This window comes from Psittacula echo (assembly GCF_963264785.1).
Source record: "Psittacula echo genome assembly, chromosome: 7".
Taxonomy (NCBI): Eukaryota; Metazoa; Chordata; class Aves; order Psittaciformes; family Psittacidae; genus Psittacula; species Psittacula echo.
In genome coordinates this window covers 9,809,425-9,831,049 of record NC_137740.1, presented here as the reverse complement: position 1 = coordinate 9,831,049, position 21,625 = coordinate 9,809,425, and the positions used below count along the sequence as shown (strand labels likewise).

The 21,625-nt window shown below is 42.8% G+C and overlaps 1 protein-coding gene across 1 annotated transcript in view; it reads right to left on the bottom strand.

The window, feature by feature from the left end:
• TRABD2B (TraB domain containing 2B) overlaps window positions 1-21,625 on the bottom strand; it is a gene marked incomplete at its 3' end in the record, with an annotated part of 297,475 nt that overhangs the window by 18,249 nt on the left and 257,601 nt on the right. Inside the window, exon 6 of the mRNA XM_080624083.1 lies at window positions 2,232-2,501. Coding sequence (XP_080480209.1) covers window positions 2,232-2,501 — 270 coding nt within the window. The remainder of the gene's footprint in view (window positions 1-2,231; window positions 2,502-21,625) is intronic.

Genomic DNA, 21,625 nt, shown 5'->3' with positions numbered 1-21,625 from the left:
CAGTCTCACTGCTGAGCGCCGGTGAGCATTGTTGAGGCAACACAACAGAACTTCACATGCGCAGCTATCACTCCATTGCCCATATTATTAGCCATCCCAGCTGTTTCCTCCCCAAAATGATCATGCTACAAAGCCTGGTGACAGGCTTACATTTCTGCTCTTTTCTTGCCAATCAGAAAGGAACCAGTTAGAGAGAACTCACTGTTTATTGTCTTATGCAAGGTCCAGCCTGCAATTAATGCTGATGAAACCCAACTGCCAAAAGCACAATATGCAGCAGCTGGTTTAGGAAAGTTGAGACCCCATCCAATTTATGGGGAAACCAGAGCTGGTTGTGAGTCTCTGATTTAGCTGAACAGTTTGTATTTTTTGTTTTGTTTTGTTTCGTTTCCAGGAAAACACCAGAAGTTACTCCAGAACTGTAGAATCACTAAAACCATCTGAAAGCACTAAGGCAGACTTCCCTTCTTCCAGCCTTTCCTCATTTCTAGGCCTGTGATCTTGCACTAATATCTCCCTGGGATCTTTCAGCAAGGCAAGGCGACACACAGTGTCTGGTTCATCACCCGCATGGTGGGAGCGGAAACTTACGTTTCCTTATCCCAGTCTCCATCCTTGTGAAATGGGAAGTAGAGGGATTAAAGATTTTGATTCAGATGAAATCTCACAGGAGCACAGCAAATAACTCTAACTGGGGAACTACCCTTTCAAATAATTTTCTTAGAGACGTTTTTTACTGAAATAAAACCAGCATAAGGCATAAAAGTCCACCAAAGCTATACAAGCACCACTGCTTTAAGCCCCCAGCTGCACGTTTCCACAGCCATATCAGGCGCAATATCCAATATCGTCTCTGGCTGGACAGGACGGGTGCAAGAGGATTGTCCCTAACTGCCAGGGTCCCACCAGATCTATTTAAGCATCACACTCACACAACATGTATGGTGAGCTCGATCAGACACCCATGTGAAATGCTGGGACATCATGGGACTTAGCAGCCCCCAGGCAGAAGCAAGATAGAGAAGTCCCTCGAGGCAATCAACTACGTTGAACTAAATTAATTCATGCTTAAGCATCCTCTGTGGAGAGGATTCACCCACTGAACATAATTTTGGGACAAAACACAGAAATCCTTCTTACCAAGGGTGGTGTTAACCTCAGAAATTGCCTTACTATGTTGAGATTAACAGGTACCACCTTAACAACAACCCTTACCTCAGTCACCCTGAGAATACAAAAAACTCTCAAAAAAATGAGGCAACTTCTCCATTAAAAAGAATGAATTACAAAAAAAAATAAATCCCTAAACACAATAACGTGGAATTTTTTCCTTAGCAAAGGGAGACGCCTTTGAGATACACTTTCATTTCACTAGCATGGAATTTAGGTGCTATGAAAACGGGAATAACAGTAATGCTCAAAGACAATCATTGCATGTACAGGCGAGCAGCCAGTTCCCAAGAGATTATTTATTCCTTTAACCTCTTAGACTGTTTATCTGCCCATGACTCGGCCTGGATAAAAGCACTAACAGCTTCCACCAGTTTTAGAGGTGGGAGAATAAGTTGCCCAGGAATCCTAAAAGCACACATCAAGAATCCCTCGTCAAACATGAAGGCTTTTATTCGAACACTGAATGAGAATTTTTAACCTTGGACCAAGACTGGAATGGCCATGGAAACATGCCTACCTCCATTCTCTTCACACAGAAGCCTGAGAGAAGTACTTAATTTTGCCTCAGTTTGCTGTTTTCAATGCAGTTTGAGATGTTAAAACATTTCAGCCCTAAATCACAGTTAATATTGAAAGTCAGGTATGTCAACAGAACGTTAAAGAATCCTAGGTTGGAAAATGGGCAAATCTTTGGGCTGAAAGCTGACAGCTGACAGCAAAGATTGGAAAATAATTACTGTAAGAAAGAGGGCGAGCACAGAATATTTTCCATTGTAATTTTTTTCCTGTTTTGACTCTGACAAATCTTTGTTTCTGTATATTTTAAATATTCTAAGCAATAGCTTTTTTTTTTCTTTTACTTTTACACCTAATGTGCCCAGCAGCCTTCTATCTAGTTCTTCATTAGGCTCCAAAACCATCACCTCACTACCTGTCTTTCCCATTTAGTGTTTTGCTAATTCTCCTTATGATCTAATCACCAAGAGCTGGGATCTGTAAAGAGCAACCAGTTAGGAGACAGCAGGAAGGGGACAGGGTCCATAAAAGTTACGACTCACCTGTCTTCTATCCGAACCCAGAGGTCATTGAACTGCCTCTGGCGATGGTGTTTGTGCTGCTTCTTGTGCCATTTCTTCTGTCTGCCAAACTCTTCCAGCTGACTGATGCTATCTGGCAACAGGAGGTGAGGAGACAGGCTATCTTCTTCATCCATCTGCATCGGCTTCAGGGAAGGAGATGTCAGTGGGACCTGCTCAGATAGCTGGACAGCGGGCAGGGCTGTTGCTGAGGACCCTTCCAAGGCTGGGCTTGTCTTTGTCATCCTGGAACTGCAAAACACAACATTTAAACATTTGATGAGTGAGGCATCATGCTAAGAAAAATGGAAAGCAGAGGACTACACTCCTCGGTGGGTGCTAAGAAGGTATACAAGGAGAAAGGCTTTTGCTTTGGGCATCAACTAAAGACAACAGTGGCACTTCCTAGCAAGCTTTCAAGTAAACACTAAAGTGAAAAACAGGGGAAAAACAGTTGATATGCTATTGTTTTCTGGCATTTTAACTACTTCTTACAGGCTTGAAAGCCTGTTCTAGGCATCAATGTTACCTCCCCCCCCGGGCTGAAAGTTAAATGGCAGAAATGTGAGAGAAACAGGTACCTTAACAGAAGCAGATCTTATAGAATCATAGAACAGTTAGGGTTGTAAAGGACCTTAAGATCATCTAGTTCCAACCTCCCCGCCATGGGCAGGAACACCTCCCACTAAACCATGTCACCCAAGGCTCTGTCCAAACCAGCCTTGAACATCTTAAACTGATGAGATAATGCTAGTTCCTTTTTTTCTTTTTCAACTTTGGATATCATCTGTGGAAAACAAGTAATTGTTTTGACTGCAGCAATAATTATGATTGTTCATCTGAATTAGGAGTGGTGACATGGAAGCTCAGGCTGATGACAGAAGTATGGTCTAGTAGCTACGCTGCCAGGATAGGATATGTGAGATCTGAACTCTAGCATATTTTGTACAATGAAGAAATGAAGCAGAAAAGATAGCCAATGACACAGCCACCTTGAAGCAATACTACCAGAGCCATTCACTCCTGTTTGAAACACTATCACACTGTCTCTTGCATCTGACTGGGACTATGCAGAAAAAGGCCTTTTCATTGGTTTAATCTTCTAGAGTTTCACTACTTTTAGAAAAAGCCAGCACAAACACTCTCCTTTGATATGTGGTCATGTGATACATGTGACATGTACCATAGATACATATATACATACATAGATACATAGATACATGTTGCATTTGTGAGCTAAGATATCTGAAACAAGACTATAACAAACCAGTATTGACACAGTGATTCCTCCCCAAACTTCAACAGACGTTCCTGTTTGGTCTTTATTGCAAGAGAGAAACGTCTGTCCCCGGGATGGCCCAGTGAGTTATAGGTACAGAAAATGGAAGAGAATTAACAGGCAAAATGAAGCTGTGGTCTGCAGAACTATTTCTATTACAGGGATGCTATGACTTTTATGACAGAAACAATTAAAGCCACGTGAAAAGTTTTGCCTCCTGAGTGAAACCAGTAAGACATTTTAATGAAAAAGTAATAAAACCCCTAAACTTCATTGGTGACAAAGTACAAAATGTGCTACAAGTGAAACCACATGTTTCACTTTTGGAACATTTTGTTCTCTTCCAAAAAAGTCATATCTAGTACTAATGGCAGCTTTTCTTCTTTTTCATTGTTTCTGAAGTCCACTACAATAGCAGTTAAGATGGTCATCTCTAGTTCCACTGCATCATGTTTCACCCAAAGCTCCTTCCAATAGCTACTGATAATTCGTTGTTGCTACTATGAGAATTACTGGCAAAAACTACAGTAATTTTGTTATTTGTAGCCAACATAAATGAAATTCTTCAGAGATCGTATGACAGATACAGAAAAGAAAGATGCTTGTTCAAACTAATTCTAAATTCTCCAAAGTTGCTTATGTTAATAAAAGACACAAGAAAATCCCATATTTTTCCTCTTTTTCCAAGCATTCAGACTCTCTGTGTGTCCTTTCCAGATTCCTTCATACTCACTCCATGCTCTATTTTACACCACAGAGATCTGCTGGTTCTAGTTTTCTTAACCCATTAAGACTTTCTTCCACAATTGATGTCAAGGATGAGTTTTCATCAGTGCAGCAACCTTCAGAGATCTTGGTGCTCTCCAAAGCCTTCAAGACAACTTAGGCTGTGACATAGGCTCATGGCTGAAGCAAAGCCAACTCCAGACTCACGTGAAAGGAAAGGCTCTCATAGCTTTGCACTGGGTGGGTCCCTCAGGCAATAGCAGACAGTTCTTAATCCTTATCCAGCCAGTTTAGTGGTGGACTTGTCAGTCCTGGGGTAACAGTTGGACTTGATGATCTTAAAGGTCTTTTCCAACCTAGCTGATTCTATAATTCTATGATGGTGGATCAGTGAGGTACCAACATGCATATGCTGCCATTTAACAGCTTGGAAGGTAACACAGTGTGAACTTGGATAGGACAGGTTAGGCAGGCAGGAAGGACTTGAACAAACATCTACAGACTCCATGTGGGTAACTGCAATGGCAGCAGGCAGCGACGGGTGGCCAGGAGGTGCCAGGCTGACCGCCTGCTGCACTTGTGCCAAAGCAAAGGGAATACAAGCTGGTTGATACTGCCCAAAGGCAGCTCTTTCTGGTACTCAGATCCTCCTGCAACCCAGCATTCATCTGCATGCTGGGGAGAAGAGCACTACCCTGGCCACGAGGCTGTGGTGGGCAGAAACAAGAGAATGAAGCAGACATGGGAGCTCAAAGTAGACAAACAATGTGATCAACACAGATCACAGTGCTGTTATGAAGATTTCTGTTTCTATTGACTTTCTTCTCTTGCCACCGAAAGTGTGCCTCATGTTCTCAGCAGTCAGTAACTCCCTGAGACACTGAAGGCAGGAGCAGCCCCTAGGTCAGTCCACATCTGCCAGCTCAACACTGGGGCCACCATTTGGTTGAACAGTCTTAGAGACATCTGAACACATACTTTCCCCCTTTAACACCTACTATTTTGTTACATGTGTTTACCTTGCTCTCAGCTCCTAGTAAACTGGAACCAGTAGAAAGGTGTTTTTATGGGTTCAGATTTTAGAAACCACTTAAGACGACTGGCAGCTCACTTCGTATTAAAATTAATGAGTTTGGGCATCAAAATCCCAGTGGTGGCTTTGAAAGCTTCTAGCTTAATTGTTTGCACTACCATCACATGAGCCACAGGTTGTAAACTCGATATTTCAGAACATTCTTTGGGAAGAGAATAAATAAACACTGCAGAAACGTTAAAATGTTGTAACCTAAAGAGGGTTATAAACTAACCACTTGTACTTTAGAATCGATGCAGAGGGAATAGCTCCACTGTGGCAACTGCATATTACATTTAGTTGATACTTGTTCCATTATTCCTGTACTACTAGTAATTACCCCAAGACCTAGGAAGGACCGTTGAAGGCTGTATGTTGATGTGTGCTTGCTTCTTTCAAGGAAAAAAAAAGCAAATTTAATGAAAACTGATTTAATATAGCTGTGGACCTGTTTGTTTTCGAATCTGATCATCATCCTGCAGACATGCAACCGGAAGTAAACTCAAAACTCTTAATCTCACACAATACTGGTATTTAATCAAAAAATATTCTAAGAACATTTAAAGATTTTAACTCAAAGCAAAGTAAGTATAAGTAAAGTAATTCAAAGTAAAGTTTCTACCAGAAGACAACATTCCCACTGATTTCAATAAAAATCTTATTACTGTAAAGGGCTTGAATTTATTAATATCCTAGATTTCTTCCCCCTAAAGGAAAAGACAAAAACCTCCCATCTACAATAGAATACCTGGATAAAAGATCTCCCTTTGTGTTAAGCTTTACTGTTAGATTCAATCGATCATTACTGAGACTACTTTGTGCCTTTCCTTCAGACTCAGTCTCAATGCACTTTGTTATTAGCACAGCTGCACTGTACGAAACCATGGGGGTATAATACACTTACTTTCCCACTCCTTCAATATTGCTGAGACAGCTTTTCAAGATACACAGTTATTTTGAAAGCCAGAGAAAAAGCAGGGCTAGTTTTCACTTTGTGAGGCCACAGTGCTGAAGAAAGAGTGAGAACGTACCACCCAGATATCTTGGTCCACGCAAGGATATTGGAGATTTTTCATGAATAACTTGATACAACTCCAGGCTTAGAGGTTCCACCCATTTTGAAATCTGTCATTCTCACACAGGGTGGTCTTTGAGAAACTAGAAGTATTTCAGGCCCTTAGGTAGGCTTTTCTCACTTCTGACCTTTATTTCCTTCCCTGGGATGCACAGTTCTGCAAAACAAGTTCTCTAAAATAAGAGAGTCCACATGAGAAAACTTGGGAGTCTTAAGAAATATCCTATGTGGCTTGGTCCTAAGGTACAGAAAACAGTGAAAACAGGAAAACATTTATTCTTGGTAGTTTTTGAAAACACTTAACCCACAGACAAAGACGCATGTGGTTTTGTTTCAGTTCTGGTGAAATTTGCCATCCTGTTCTCAATCTTTTCAAGAATTAAAAGAACAAAGCAGGCAAGAAGTTTAGGCTGAGCTCTATGCTCCACTAGGCTGTCTCCGCATTTCTCTCTTTGCTTTGTGGTCTCTAGTGTTGCTCTGTGCTGACACTGACGGAAGAAAATTGACTCATCATCAGGATTTGCTAGGGTTATTGAGTGGATCTGGTCAGAAAAAAAGACATTAACATCATGGAATCCTGTAATAGCTTCTTTTCATAATTCTCAGGCTTAAAACTGCACAGGTCCCACTTCCATTCAACCCCAAGCCACGTGGCAGCCTGACCATGCCTTTTGCCCATGCCCAGACAAACATCTCCCTACCCCTCTCATCAGGTACCCAATTTCTGCAGCTTGGAGGGCTGTGACCATCTCTGGGCTTGATAACTTCCTCTATAGGATGAATCAGAGCATCCACATTTCATTCCTGCTCTGAACAACCCTCGCAAATAGCCTATCTTTCCCCATCAATGGAGGCTATGTGGTGTTAATACTCTACCTTGCACCACACCTTGTCCCCAGCAACAAGGATTTTCCCAAACATTGGGAAAATAGTTCATTGACCATTATTTGAGGTGAGCATCAGGTAGGGCAGACCCCACTAACACCTCTGGCTCACTGGCCCCACCAGAGTAATGCTAGTAACATTTGAGGTGAGAGCCAAATGGGCTTCAGCAGGGCCAGGAATTTTGCCCTTGCTTTAGCTCATGAGACAGGACGTGCCTTTGCTGACCATACACATCTTTCACACAACTAAATCATCAATTTGATCTTTTTTTTAGCACTCTTGAGGTAACATTTCTGTTCCCTCAGATATGTGCAGAATCTTCTAAAACGCAACTTTGCCAATTTGTTACTTGCATCTTGCCTTTGTAGCGTGAGCAATGGAAAAGTTTAGCTCAGAAGACTGCCATGTTTTGAACGTGCTTCCAAGTACAGCAACATCACTGAGGTTTCTCGCTTCAGTTTTCAGAGCTGTCAGACAAGGAAAGATTTTGTTTCATCAAGAGGGAAGCTGCGGTGATAGTGAAGAATGTGTGATGTGGCAGCTTTATCCTTATGCCACTCTTCTTGGGATGCACCCGGATGACAGCCAGACACTAAGTTAGGAGCATCTTATTATAAATGGGTTTTCATAAATTCCAGTTTCTGAGTCTTTGTCAAGGCAGGAATTTGTCAGGCCGTTGCACGCATCCTTGCTTGCCTTGCCACAGGCCACAGACACATCTGCTTCTTGCTTTTTTTTCCTTACACATCACTCAGAGAGAGCAGTCATGCACACCCACAAGATGGGCACCAGAATGTCCTGTCCCACAAGAAGTTTTACTTGTTTTTCCTCTCCCATGATAGGATGAAACTCGCATTTTCAAAGCTCTTGGGAGAGCAGCAAACAAAGGGAGAACAGAAATCCAGGCAGGAATCCTAACCCACCCCAGAATAGCTTATAGGGCCTCTTGGATTTAGACCATGGTTTCTCACATTAACTAGATGACACCAGCACATATCACCAAGGAGTTCATCTCCTTCAAGACTAAAACATAAAATATGCATTATAGAAAAATATGTATATATATAATATATATAAAAATAAAAATATGCATATATATAATATATATACACACATAATTTCTTTTTTACTGGAAAGATAGTAACTCCAAAGAAAAGACTGGAGGATTAGATTCTTCCCCTAGCTAACTTATCTGAGCTGCTTCAGGTAACTGCTGCAAATTACTGAGGATGAATTTGGGCTCTAGAGGAAGCAAAAGGGATTAGCTGTGAAATGCCAGATTATTCACTCACCTGATTGGTTTCATTATCATGAGGTTATTTTATCTAGGAAGCAGTTGCCTTCAGCCTGTGCACTCAAGTTAAAGCGTTTCCATGTCTTAACAGAATTTGGAAACAAAGTTGTTTTTTGCATTTTTGCACCAGAGTCAACTACATCTCATGAGCAGTTAAATTAGGTTAAGTGATTAAATTAGATTACAGCCCACCAAACTTGGATGGTATCGCTGGACTCAGAATCCATGTCAGACTATTTATTTGGGAAGAATCACTCTTGTTCAAGAACAAACTAACAATCACTGTTGTTAGTTTCAACGGGAATTTAGTCCTCAGTATAGACAAATATATATGCAAACCCTCAGCTCTGTGCACGAAGTGGAAAGCTTGTGAAGTCAAGATATTTCCATGGGTGGCGGTGTTTTCCTTCCCAGTTTGAGAAAGTATAAAATAAGAGAAGTAAAACTTTCGTTGTCTATTCCAGTTCATTAAAAGCAGAGCAGATCTAGGGCAAAGGAGAAACATGCAAGCTTTCTGCAACCAGAGCAGTTGAATTCGGTGAAAAAAATAGAGAGGGCAGCAGTAACATTTATAACTTGGCATTTCCACATTTTCATATGAGTTCTTTGATGTCATAAAACTCAAAATGTTTCATTTCAGCATTTGCTGAGCGAAGCTTTCAATTTCTTTTTCAGTGTTCTGTTTTTAAAGACTTAAATGTTACAAAGTGGCCTTTTTTGTTTAAAAATTGATCCCCTGCCTTCAAAAATGTCTTCAAAATGTTCCACTTCACATTGCTCTGAAGTTATTTCCCCTTCTCGGCTTTCTGGTTCAATTCCTGATCTGAATAATCCATTGTTCATGCACCTTTAGTGTAAACCGTGTAAGCTGCACACTCCAGCCTCAGAAGATGGGCTGTGCCAACAGAGGAAGGATGGGTCAACCCTCTAAGTCTTGCTTCCATCTCCTATGTTAGTAGCAAATAAGATCCTTCTCTGCTTGTGTCACACAAAGCCTCACCTCAGACTCTATTCTGTCTTACTACCACCATACCAATTTAGTGATAACCTATTTCCACTTAGGTAGCTTGATTTAAGGAGAATATTCATAATACAGCTGCCTTTGGTGCCTCACTGTCGTATAGAAGTTGTACTTAAAGTTCCTTGGCCAGAATACCTATTGCATAAATCAAGATGGGCTCTTTTCTGCTCAAGTCTCCTGGTTCAACATGGGAGCATGTAGCTATGCAGCTGCCCTGGGACATGGGTTTTGTTCTGCAAGTCTAAATCGCAGAGGAAAGGGTTTCACATTCAAATTACAACTCCTGAGTCCTGTACCACTGAAAGACTTGCCACATAATGTTAACTGAAATGTTTCAGTGACTTCTTATAATGTTCAAGTGCTGACTTTGCAATGAATTTGTAATATTCCTGCTTTTCCTCCCTGATTTTGGACAGAAGCAAATACTGGAGTATCAGCATTACCTCTGGATTGGAAATCCTGACTTATGCCCAAATTTGCCAAGAATACTTAGGCTTTGTGATGAATATAAAGCGATGGCACTTCACCACAAAAGAAGATTTTAGGGTTGCATTTTTATTGAAATGGAGTATTTTCAAGCTTCATTCCACAGATATTTTTCTGGTTTTGCTTGAAAAGCATCAGTAACAAGAGTAAATATATTACTCTTTCCTTTTAATAACTTTTTAATAAATGCATATATATTGCTTTAATAAAGAACATTGGTGGACTTATTACTGGGCAATGTAATCTCTTTCCTCTTTATAAGCTCTCTGATCTATGTTTCTTCGAGGTGATGTCATATTAATTATACACAGCAGATTTTTCAGGGGCTGGAAATTAACTTCCATCATCCAACAGGTTCTGCGAAGCATAAAATTCTTCTTCAGTTTGGCCCAATCTGCAACACCAAGTTTTTCAGGTCTAATTGGATGCTGGGGAGGGACTCTTCATTAGGGACTGTACTGATAGGACAAGGGGTAACAGGTTCAAACTTAAACAGGGGAAGTTTAGATTGGATCTAAGGAAGAAATTCTTTACTGTAAGGGTGGTGAGGCACTGGAATGGGTTGCCCAGGGAAGCTGTGAATGCTCCATCCCTGGTGGTGTTCAAGGCCAGGTTGGACAGAGTCTTGGGTGGCATGGTTTAGTGTGAGGTGTCCCTGCCCATGGCAGGCGAGTTGGAACTGGATGATCTTAAGGTCCTTTCCAACCCAAACTATTCTATGATTCTATGATTCTAATTGTGACATCTCCAAAGTTTTGGTCTGGCCTTAGGTTTTGGGCCACTTTTGATTCAACAGCATATTTACAGTGGTTTGAGCAGTATCTGAGAAGCTGGACAATGGTGATCAAATGTTACCATCTCATCTCAGCAGTTCTGAACTCAGACTCCAGTGACCAGAAAGCACGTGCGGGGCTGAACAAATCCTTCTTTCGCCTCAAGCTGCTACAATCAAACTAGAAATAATTATCAAAACTCATTTCTCTCCTACTTCCATTTTAAGTCAATGAAGCTTCTGATGTCTGTGGCTCTCTGCTCCTCTCTAAGCACTGTCAGATTTTGGAACACTAAGCTGCACAGCCATGTGTAAAGGCAGGCCTGCTAACTCAGCTGAAAAGCTATTCTCATCTCATGGGTTGTTTTTTCCCAAATCATTCCTGATCTCAGTATTAGTATAGAAAAGAAAGTGAGGATGCGTTTGTTCCATCGTAATAGTTGTCATCCAGACAGGTTCCAAGATTAAGAAGCTGACTCCTCCCAACCTGGCTGCTCAATTTTGATTCCACCATAGAATTACAGCTAATACACAACTGTTGTCTGTATCTCACTCGTTTGCAATCCAAACTGAATTGTGCTCCCAGTGTGCCTCCTTTGGGAACTGGTTTCTCTGCTGGATCCTCTGGAGAGAGAAACAACTGGAAGAGTCCATATTTTACATCACATCTTAAAAGTAAACTCTCTACAGAGACATCACCTGAGCAAGGTACCAAACACCTAACTTGAGGGACTAAAACCTTTTCACTGACTTACAGACTTCAGCTAAGGGCAGATTTACTCAGTGATGCCTGGCACTGTTTCCTGCGCTTCCCTCTGATGCTACTGGAGCCAGGTCCTGGCACAGATGAGATACTGAGTGGATCACAAATCTGTACAAGCATGGCAACTTGTCCTCCCTAAGTACCTTGTTCAGTCCAGGCTCTTACAATTGCAAGATGACAGATAACATAGGCACATAAGTATCTGCTATCGCTAGAAGAAGAGAGACATGGACCACTTAAACTCAGCAGCAGGCAGAAGTGTGGAACCAAAGAGCCAGAAGAAGACCATGCCTGCAAGAGATCCCACATCTCCGTTGCACCGAATCCACTTTTCCTCTGTGTAGCTGACACTGTAAAACATCTGATCTGCTTAGCCACTGATGGCTGCTGAGCTAAAATAAGGAACACAAAGCGTGCTTGCCTTTGTCCAAAATACTGTTATAGGCCATTGGCATTGTTTTTATCACAGAGCCTGAGTGTTTCTAAGAAAAGAACAAAACAGTTGTCAGAAACCCTATTCAGACAACACTTCAGCCTGTCTGTGGGCATTTTTACTGTGTGGTAGTGGACAAAGCCCTTAAAACATGATGAAGGCAAGAGAGTTCTTCCTCCAAACTCTACTTGCTTTAATATCTAATGCTGTTCTATCAACTCTAATGTTAATGGACTTTACATAATGTCTCTACATATTAGCCTGGTTTCACCTCAGCTCCCTCTCTGTATTAACTCATGCTGATGAAACTGTTTGTATCAAATACTTATTTCTGTCTGACAAATCCATCCTTCATTAAAATTCTTCATTAATGAAACATGCACATTGTTGCTGAAACCTTAAGGAAGAAAAGACAGGTTTTATATTCTCTTTTTTGGTTGTTAATTGAATCCTTTGAGATCAGACCTTGAACTACAGCTTGAATACCTAGGAGGCATCTGAGGCCACAAGAAAGATTGATTTTTAATGAACTCAGGCAAATCTCACTGACTAGTTACAAACAACAAGGCCAAGGTCTGCTCCACAGGAAATATTTCTCCTTCATTGCAATGTCTATTATGGTTATTGGTACATTTAAGAATCCCAGAAATAAACTATACACATATTAAAGAGCTCCGTCTCAGCTGCCTGATAAGTGAAGGGCACGAACCAATGACAGACAGATACAGCCAGAGCATCATGAGGAGATAAGGACACAGCACTCAACTGTACAAAAGCGAGAGCCTTTGCAGCCTCCCTAGGCATCACTGCGAAGGAGCTTTGGGCATTCACCTGCTCCAAGGAGTTACCAACACAGCTAAAAACACAGGAGGAGGAGGAGAGTCTGCATAAAAGCACTGCTTCCTTCCTCCTGCATCTAACTGGTTAGCACTGGCCAAGAGGAGTCATGGAGGTCCCCTTAAGTCCCTTACCAACAGCCTCTGCTGAGAAAAGGGGGAGGAGAATGATGGGTCTTTGGAGCAATTCTGGTGCCAGTCATATTCCAATGGAAGAAAAGGAGGGCATGTTCGTGTATGGCTACCAGGGGCTTTCTGCCAGCCCAGGACAAGGATTAGGCCAACTGTCTTCCTTGATCAAGACCCTCAGGTGCCCTTTGTGTAATTTCTGCAGATTTAATTTGTCAAGGGAATGTAATAAATCAGACTGGGGACTGGCAGTGGTTGAAACCTTCACTGGGGGTGCTTTGTGAACATGACAGACAAACGTCTCTTGTCACAGACTTCAGCAGAGCCGACATCTACATAAACTGTTTATACAGACACACACGTATGTACACAAACCCAGTGATTAAGCCCACAGCTCTCCTCCCATGAAGAGAACCACACACTGCAGTGAGTGAAACACCAGGAAAATGAAACCCACTTGTTCTGCTGCTCCCCAGAGCACAGTAAGTCACTTAGGAAGCCTCCTCCCTCCACTGTATGTGCACGTGTGTTTTCTTAGTCTGTGTTTATTTGTTTATTGTATGCCTGGAAATGCTTTATCCAAGTGCCGGTTGTTTGAGAGGGTATCGCAGCCTACTACTTGTAGCACTGCCTAGGTACTGAAAAGCATGTAATATCACAAGTCTAACAGACGTCAGAGACTCATCAAAACTATGCCTGGCATCTGGCACGGGTTCTAGCAGTCACGTTAGCTTCTTATCACTGCACAAAGCTGGAAACACCTTAAGAGTGACCAAACTAGGACTTCTCCTGAGGCAGTGCTGTAATGCAGCTCAAACTACACAAAAGTCAGTATTTCTCTGCTAGCTGAGGGCTTTTGATCTCAAAATCATCCAATTCTCAGCATAATTGGGTAATTCAAAGTTGTTTTTTTTTAGCATACATTATTAAAGTCAAGTGTCTTCTCTATTCACTGAGGGTGTGCCCTTCTACCAACCTCATGGGACCAGATGGTCTCTCCAACATGGCCCTGCACTGGAATACACACTTCATTCTCAAAGGGTCTGCAAGAGCACGGGCTCAACATCTATGCTTGCAACCTTCAGTCAGCTTTTGCCACTGCTTCTTAATCCACACTGAGTAGCATTCCTTGCTGGTTCTCTTGAAAAGACTCCATCTTTCAATAAGTGAGGATTCCTCTCTGTCTCCGTCCACCTTCCACTGTAAGGCACAGGTTCACAGCACAGGTCAGGGGTGCTGCCATAGTCAAAAGGACCCTTAGAACCCCATTTTCTGCTATGATGTCTGCACAGTAGAGCTGAATTTATGTTGGGGTCAAGACATAGACAGCTCTTGACTTTCGTTTCTGCTGCTGCGGTCTACTCTGGCAGCTAAGATCAACCCTGGATAGGTGATATCTCCATACCACAAGCATGAGATTGACAGGCATGTACCAGGAGACACCAAGCCCAGAAACAGAAAGCCGATACAAATCTGGGCTTTTACTGGAAGCAGCTCCACACAGGAAACATCTGTACAAGAAAGTGCTGAAAGGACTGGGTGAGTCTCAGGCACTGCAAAGGAGACTGAGATGACCTCTGCGTCATGCTCTGCGGCGGCTGAGATGTGTCTTGCATTTATTGAGAGCAGAGCATTGCCAGTGCTTTCACAGCTCTCCAGGCCCAAACGCTGCCCATCAAATCCCAACAGGGAAGGGATCACGCAGTGGTTTAGGGGTTAGTAATTTAAATAACTCTAAAATAGCTGTGCTGTCATAGTTTCCCTCAGGGAGTTAAAAAGTATTTGTGCCATAGTTTTCCATCCACCCACAGAGATAACTCCCCTCCTCTCATGAAGACAGTGAGAAGAAATACAGCAAAGACTCAGAGATGCTGTGCTGGGGTAGGGCCACATAAGCACTGTGGACAGATAAGCGTGGTCTGGGGTGCAGAACTGCCACCTTGTGCTGTTGAAATGCTGCCCATGTAAGATGTTTTAATTAAAACTGCAGAATGATTCATCTGACTCATGTCCCTGCAATGAGAATGAGCACTTGGGGCTGCCCCACTAGGTCCACTGAGACTGAGATGTTAATTCTGAACAGAAGCACAAGATACTGAAGCAATGCTCTTTTTCTTAGCCAATGATGACACCCTGCACACATGCCTGTCTCTCAGTCTTCTCCCTTCTCTAGTAAGACTAAATCTGACAGCCTGTTGTAACTGCGTTATCCTAAGCAACACAGAGCTCGAAAAAGAGTGCATGTCCTTTTTTATATGAAAGTAAGCAGGAAGGAGTCAGGCTTTATGAGGAAACGCTCATGTATGAGCTCAGCCTGTTCCTAGATACCAGTGCAACAAATAGAACGCCCATAGGATCTCATCAGGTCTGCTGTTCACAGACTGACCAGGAGTCTCTTGGAAAGGCAGGGGAGGTAGAGAGGGAGGGAAGTGGGACAGTGCACCCCAGCAGAGAAAAAAGGAGAAAATAAAATGAGTTCCCAGGTCCATCATCTCATTTCAAACACTTCTGGTTGCCTGTGCATTTCATTTGCTGCCTTTCACTGACTTGAGTGGTAATTGCTGACCATTCAGCTATGGTTGCTGTCTGTATGAATGCTTGAATACATAGAAATTGCCCTAAATACATGGCTGCATTTGTAAAACAAACAAGCAAACAAACCCCCTGTTAATTCTGCTTTCTTTCAAGTCCACGTCCTTTCTCCTTGAGGGGGATGTTTCTAAAATTGCCTCCGGGATTTAAAACCTCAGCACCTCCTAAACGTCAGTGGAAGCTGTGCTTCCCATTTCATTTGCAATGTAAAACCTCATCTACATATAAGTTTGATACACATGCAAAATTCTCATTTAACATTAACAGGACACCACATGCCTCTAGGGAAGAAAGATGTCACAAACACAAAGCAAGGTTTGCTTTGACAAAATGGTGGCAAAAAGCCAGTATGTGCATGTATTGACTGCCCGTCAATGAGTGGAATGACCTGCTGCTCCTGAGAAGAGGTCTTCAGCCTAGGTAGCATTATGTAGGGAGAAAAGAGGCACCCAACAAAACCATGTGTACACCCAAATGGGAATCAGAAGTGAGGACACAACAAGGCCCTTCAGAGCTACACCTGCCAGGATGGGAGAAGCAGAGGAAGAGGCACCCACTGACCTGGACCAAAACACCACCAGTATTACCCTGGTTTTAGAGAGCCTTGATTCTCAGTACTGCTTATTTCAGCAAACAGCTTTTTCTCTCCAAGTTCATGCAGGGACTTCTGGATCTTCCTTGTGCTGGAATGTGATGCCTTTACTCTGTGGGTTTTAGGAATAATTCCTTGAAATGGCTTAAAATGATGTAAAATGCCACAAACGCCAGCAATGTTACAACCTAAACACACTACAGCAGCAGAGGTTTACTGCTCTCCTTGTAGAATCATAGAATTGCTTAGGTTGGAAAAGACCTTTAAGACCATCAAGTTCATCTGTTAACTGCCAAGTCTACCACTAAATCATGTCCGCAAGCACCACATCTACATGTATTCTAAATACATCTGTGGATGGCAACTCAACCACCTCCTTGGGCAGCCTGCTCCAATGCTTGACAACCTTTTGGTGAAGGAATTTTTCCTAATATCCAATCTAGACCTCCCCTAGAGCAACTCGAGGCCGTTTCCTCTCATTCTATCCCTTGTTACTTGGGAGAAGAGACCAACTCACACCTCGCTCCATCTTTCTTTCAGGTAGTGCTATACAGCAACAAGGTCTCCCTTGAGTCTCCTTTTCTCCAGACTAAACACCCCCAGGTCCTTCAGCCGCTCCTCATTACGCTTGTGCTCCAGATCCTTCACCAGCTTCGTTGTCCTTTTCTGGACCCACTCCAGGACCTCAATGTCTTTCTTGTAGTGAGGGGCCCAGAACTGAACACAGGATTCACGGTGCAACCTCACCAGTGCCCAGCACAGGGGGGATGATCACTGCCCTGGCCCTGCGGGCCACATTATGTCTGATACAGGCCAGGATGCTGCTGGCTTTCTTGGCTGCCTGGGCATAAGCTGGCTCATGTTCAGCTCTATCAATCAGCACCCCCAGGTCCCTTTCCACCAGGCAGCTTTCCAGCCACTTTTCAAGTCTGTCGTGTGGGGCTTTTGTGGCCCAACTGCAGGACCTGGCACTCAGCAGTGCTGAACCTCATACCATTGGGCACAGACCATCGAGCCCACCTGTCCAGATCCCTCTGCAGAGCCTTCCTACCCTTCACCAGATCCAACACTCCCATCCAGCTTGGTGTCACCTAGAAAACTTACTGAGGGTGCACTCGATCCCCTCGTACAGATCATTAAACAGATAAAGGTATTAAACAGAGCTGGCCCCAATCCTGAGCCCTGGAGAACACCCCTTGTGACCCGCTGCCAATTGGATTTAACTCCATTCACAACCACTCTTTGGGCTCAGCCATCCAGGCGTTTTTTTTACCCAGCAAAGAGTACACCCGTCCAAGCCATGAGCAGCCACGTAAGATTGTTTCAGCTAGCAATGTTTTCTTTCCCCCTTCTGAAATCAGAAGGAGACAATACCACAAAAGTATTTGAGGTCCATGTGAACCTTGTTTAGCCACTGTGGACTGGGATTTACATTCCAGGGGTATAATGAACCCAAGAGACGCAAAGATGTGGGCACACGATGTTATTAAACCCTTGCAGATTATCCCAGCCTCACTCAATAACTTAGCCTTTTCTTAATGATGCCAGCATGCACATGAACTCTAGCCTTTTGCAAAGCTCAACGCCAAGAGAATCCAACAACTTTGCAGAGGCTGAGCAGCAGCCCAGTGTAGTCATCTGTGTTAGAGCTCTGGACAGGCTGTATCGTTTTTCTTCAATGGAGGGGGAAAGTGTTTATCTGGGATGCATTTCACGTCAAGGACAATAGGGAACTGTTAAGCTTTCCGCAAATAGGCTGGTATGCAACTTCCGAACACTCTCCAAGGAAAACTTTGGAACACTAGCCACATCTTTTCCAGCAGGGATTTCATGTAAAGTAATGTTAATGCTCCGTATCCTTCATGCTGATTTATTCCTGCTTCATCCTTGTTTCAAAGTGCTGCCTTCCCTTCAAACACAACATGGGGCTCATCTCTCTGAAGATGCACTTTGATTGCTGGGGACTCCAGATACGTATCAGCCGTTCAAACATAAACAGGGATGTGCTGTCTCGACAGAGGTATTTCTGTGACTACCTTTGTTTTTGCAAGTCATTTGAAATGTGAAGCTGGGGTCAGATGACAGGAGATTCAAATCTAGTAGCCAGATAGGGCATCAGATACTAAAGTCCTCAGAGCCTGTCTACGACTGTACTGCTGAGTTGCTGCAGGTTAGCAAGGAAATCTTAGCATCCCTGCCTTGACACGTATCTTAGAAGTCAGTGCAGAAAGGCTTCAGCATGCTCTTACACACAAATGAGAGCACCAAATCAGGCATCTCTTCCTCTGCCACACTAGCAGAGTGGCACTGCAGAGCTGTGAGCTAGTCTGGATTCCTATACAGCAGTAGAAAGGACCCTAAATCTATCCTTCTGTCACCTTTTGTCCCCTGTGGGACCACCTGCTTTCTTGCTGAAGTCAACAGGAGTTATCACCATGCTGGGTGTATTAGGCTAATTCTTGGTGCTTCTGATCAGCTGGAAAGTCAGAAATCTGTGACAGTGGTAAAGAATCCACTGGTAAAGTTATTCTGCCCTTACAAAGGCAGAACAAGTGTCATCTATGTGGCCACTTGGCTGAACAAGAGGTCAAGGTGGAGGCTCAAACCGATGATTCAATTTCTGTCACACATTCCCTGTGCCCCCATCTTTCTCTCCAAATTTGTATGTACTAATTCTGAATTAGATTACTGTAGTAGTGTATTTCTAGCAATCACGACTGCAGGAAATTTTCTTCTATCAGGATGTTCTTCCATTGTATGAATTGACAGCCACTGCGTCTAGATCCATATACAACATCTAATGCATTTTTCCTCCCTCCTGTTTTCTATTCACAGGTCCATTTTTCATTCTCCCTGGAACGTGGAGCATTTGGGAGTGTAGGTGGAAAGCCAAAGTCTTTCAACACCACTAATAGAAATTTGTTTTATTAATTAACTTTGTGGGAAGGAAAAGAAAGAAGCAAAAAAAAAGAGAGAGCTGATCCTCTGCTCTGAAAACCATGAATCACTGTGCAAGAGAAGACATGTCCTCTGAGACACCAGAGGCTGCTCCAGACAGAGGCACTGACTGAGCCGCTTTCTCGGGAAGTCCTGAGTCATCAAACACAGCAGTTTAATCCCCAGGAAATGGGAAACATATTGGCATGATGTTTTCTTGCATGGAGCATGAGGTCCAGAGAAGGGTGAACCTCCAAAGGTTCTGGAGACTGGTTTAGCTTGTGGAAGGATTTTAAAGCCTTGAAGCTTCTCTAAAGTATATCTGATCTGGAGCTGGGTACAGTATTCCCAAGACATGATTTACTGGATGAATTTGAAGTCTTTACATACTTTACAGATTACATATGCTTTTACTTTGACTTCTCATAAAAATGATTCACTGATTATGACATGAAAATGTATTCTGGCTTCAGAGTTATTTACTGTGACAAGTGCTTCATATATTCACCATTCTTAATTTACCAGTGCTGTGAGAACTTATCCTTTTTTGGCATTCCTGCTCCTACTACTGGCACTTAACTAGGAGGAGCAGCTGATATTCATGCTTCTCAGTCTGACCCTTCACCATGGTTCTCCTAAAGGGACATCCACACAGTCATTTCAGACCCAAAGCTGGGCTGCAGCCAGTGTGAAGACACCTGGCTTGGATACTAGGAGTTGTTAAAAGTGAGGCTACTTTGCACCCAAGTGTACAAGGCATGGCCCAGGATCATATCACATGCGTACGTTAGAATGACCACCGACTTGTGGGGGGCAATTCTGGAAAGTTTCAGTAAATTTCACCAGCTTGCCACAAGATCTCCATCCACAAGGAATCATATGGCCATGCCACCAGTCACACAATGCTGTTTTGGAGGGTTTCTAACACCACGTTAACTGTGAAGAATGTCCCTATGAACAACTGATCCCTCATGAAAGATGGAAAATCTAATTGTCAGTGTATTCCTATGTAGAAAACTGTATCCCCAACTGTTTTCTTTTAAGGCACTATTCTTGAAGGAATTTTAAGTGAACGTGTCAATGAAAAATGTCACTGACTCCCTTTCTTCCCATTCCTTTTTTAGGAACTTGTGCATGTTAAAGAGCTCCCTGCAAGCTAAATTACTAGCAATTACACTCACACTAAATCAAGCAGCTCTATTGATTGCAACACAACCCACAGACCTCCTGCTGAAGGAAAAGAAGTCAGCTCTGGAAGTGGAAAAGCTATCTGTCCTAATGTGTGAGGTCTCTTTGCCTGACAATGTGATAGTGAAGGTAAAGGAAGTTGGCGCTGCAAAGACAGAGTGACAGCAAACAGACCACAAGCTTCCTTAGATAAACGATGTCTTTCAAACCACACAATACCACTTGATACCTTTGTGCCCCTTGAGCTATTACAAAGTGCAGCTGCACTTCAGCCCAGATTGATATCACTTGGGATGGAGGCCATCAATCCACAGGACAAGTGCAGGCTGAATACACAAACACAACGCTCACACAATTCTCACTCTTTTGCTATAAAGCTGGAGAGGGGATGGTGCAATTTTCCCAAGGGCTTAAATAAGTCTAATGACAAGGTCTGACTTGAGCAGGGGGCCCATGTCCTTCACATAGGAAGAGAATTCATCTCACAAAATGTTAAGTCAACTAAAACTACCCAGGTATCTCCAGAAATCAATTTGGGGCAGCTATCTAAGACACCCCTCAGCAGTCCTCTCGAAAAGCCAGTCTATTTTACATTGACTATAGTAAGCATCTGCACAACTGTGTGAACACACTCTTAGTTTTCTACCAGTTCCCTCACGGCTCTTCACAAAGACAGGAGAGAATCAGCAACAATCTCATAGTAACGATGACCTCTAAAAGCTACTGGCACTGATGGAAGCCTTGTTTGTTGACTTCACTGCAGTTCAGATCAGCTGTATCTCTAGTTAATATAGACCAGGATTTTTATCTTATACTAATGTCCTTAGGTGAAAAGATCTGCATTAGAGTTGGCTGGAAGCAGGGAAATGATGAAAAATCAGCTTCTCCTGTGGAAACAAGAACTGAAAAGCTTGGCTAAGAAATAAAGAACTAGTTCTGAACTTCTAAAGTCTCTAAGGCTCTGCAAATTGACTATGAGATAGTTTATGGAGTATGAGATACAGATCTCCTAAAACTAATGGGCTGCAGAGCAGCAGAAAACCTAGAAACCTTAGCATTGGCTGCAGGACAGCTCAGTGATGAAGCTGCCCTTGAGCAAAAAGAAGCAAGCCCAGGTTCCCCAGTGGCCCTGCATGCAAGTTCCCAAGGAGTGGAACGATATGGAATATGAAATGATATTTTTTTCCAAAGAAACCAGAAATTATGCCAAGGATAAAATCTGATTATAGAGAAAAGCTGGTGTTCCACTGGGAGAACTAGTCAAGCACAGAATTCCTGAGAAATTTTATTCCATAT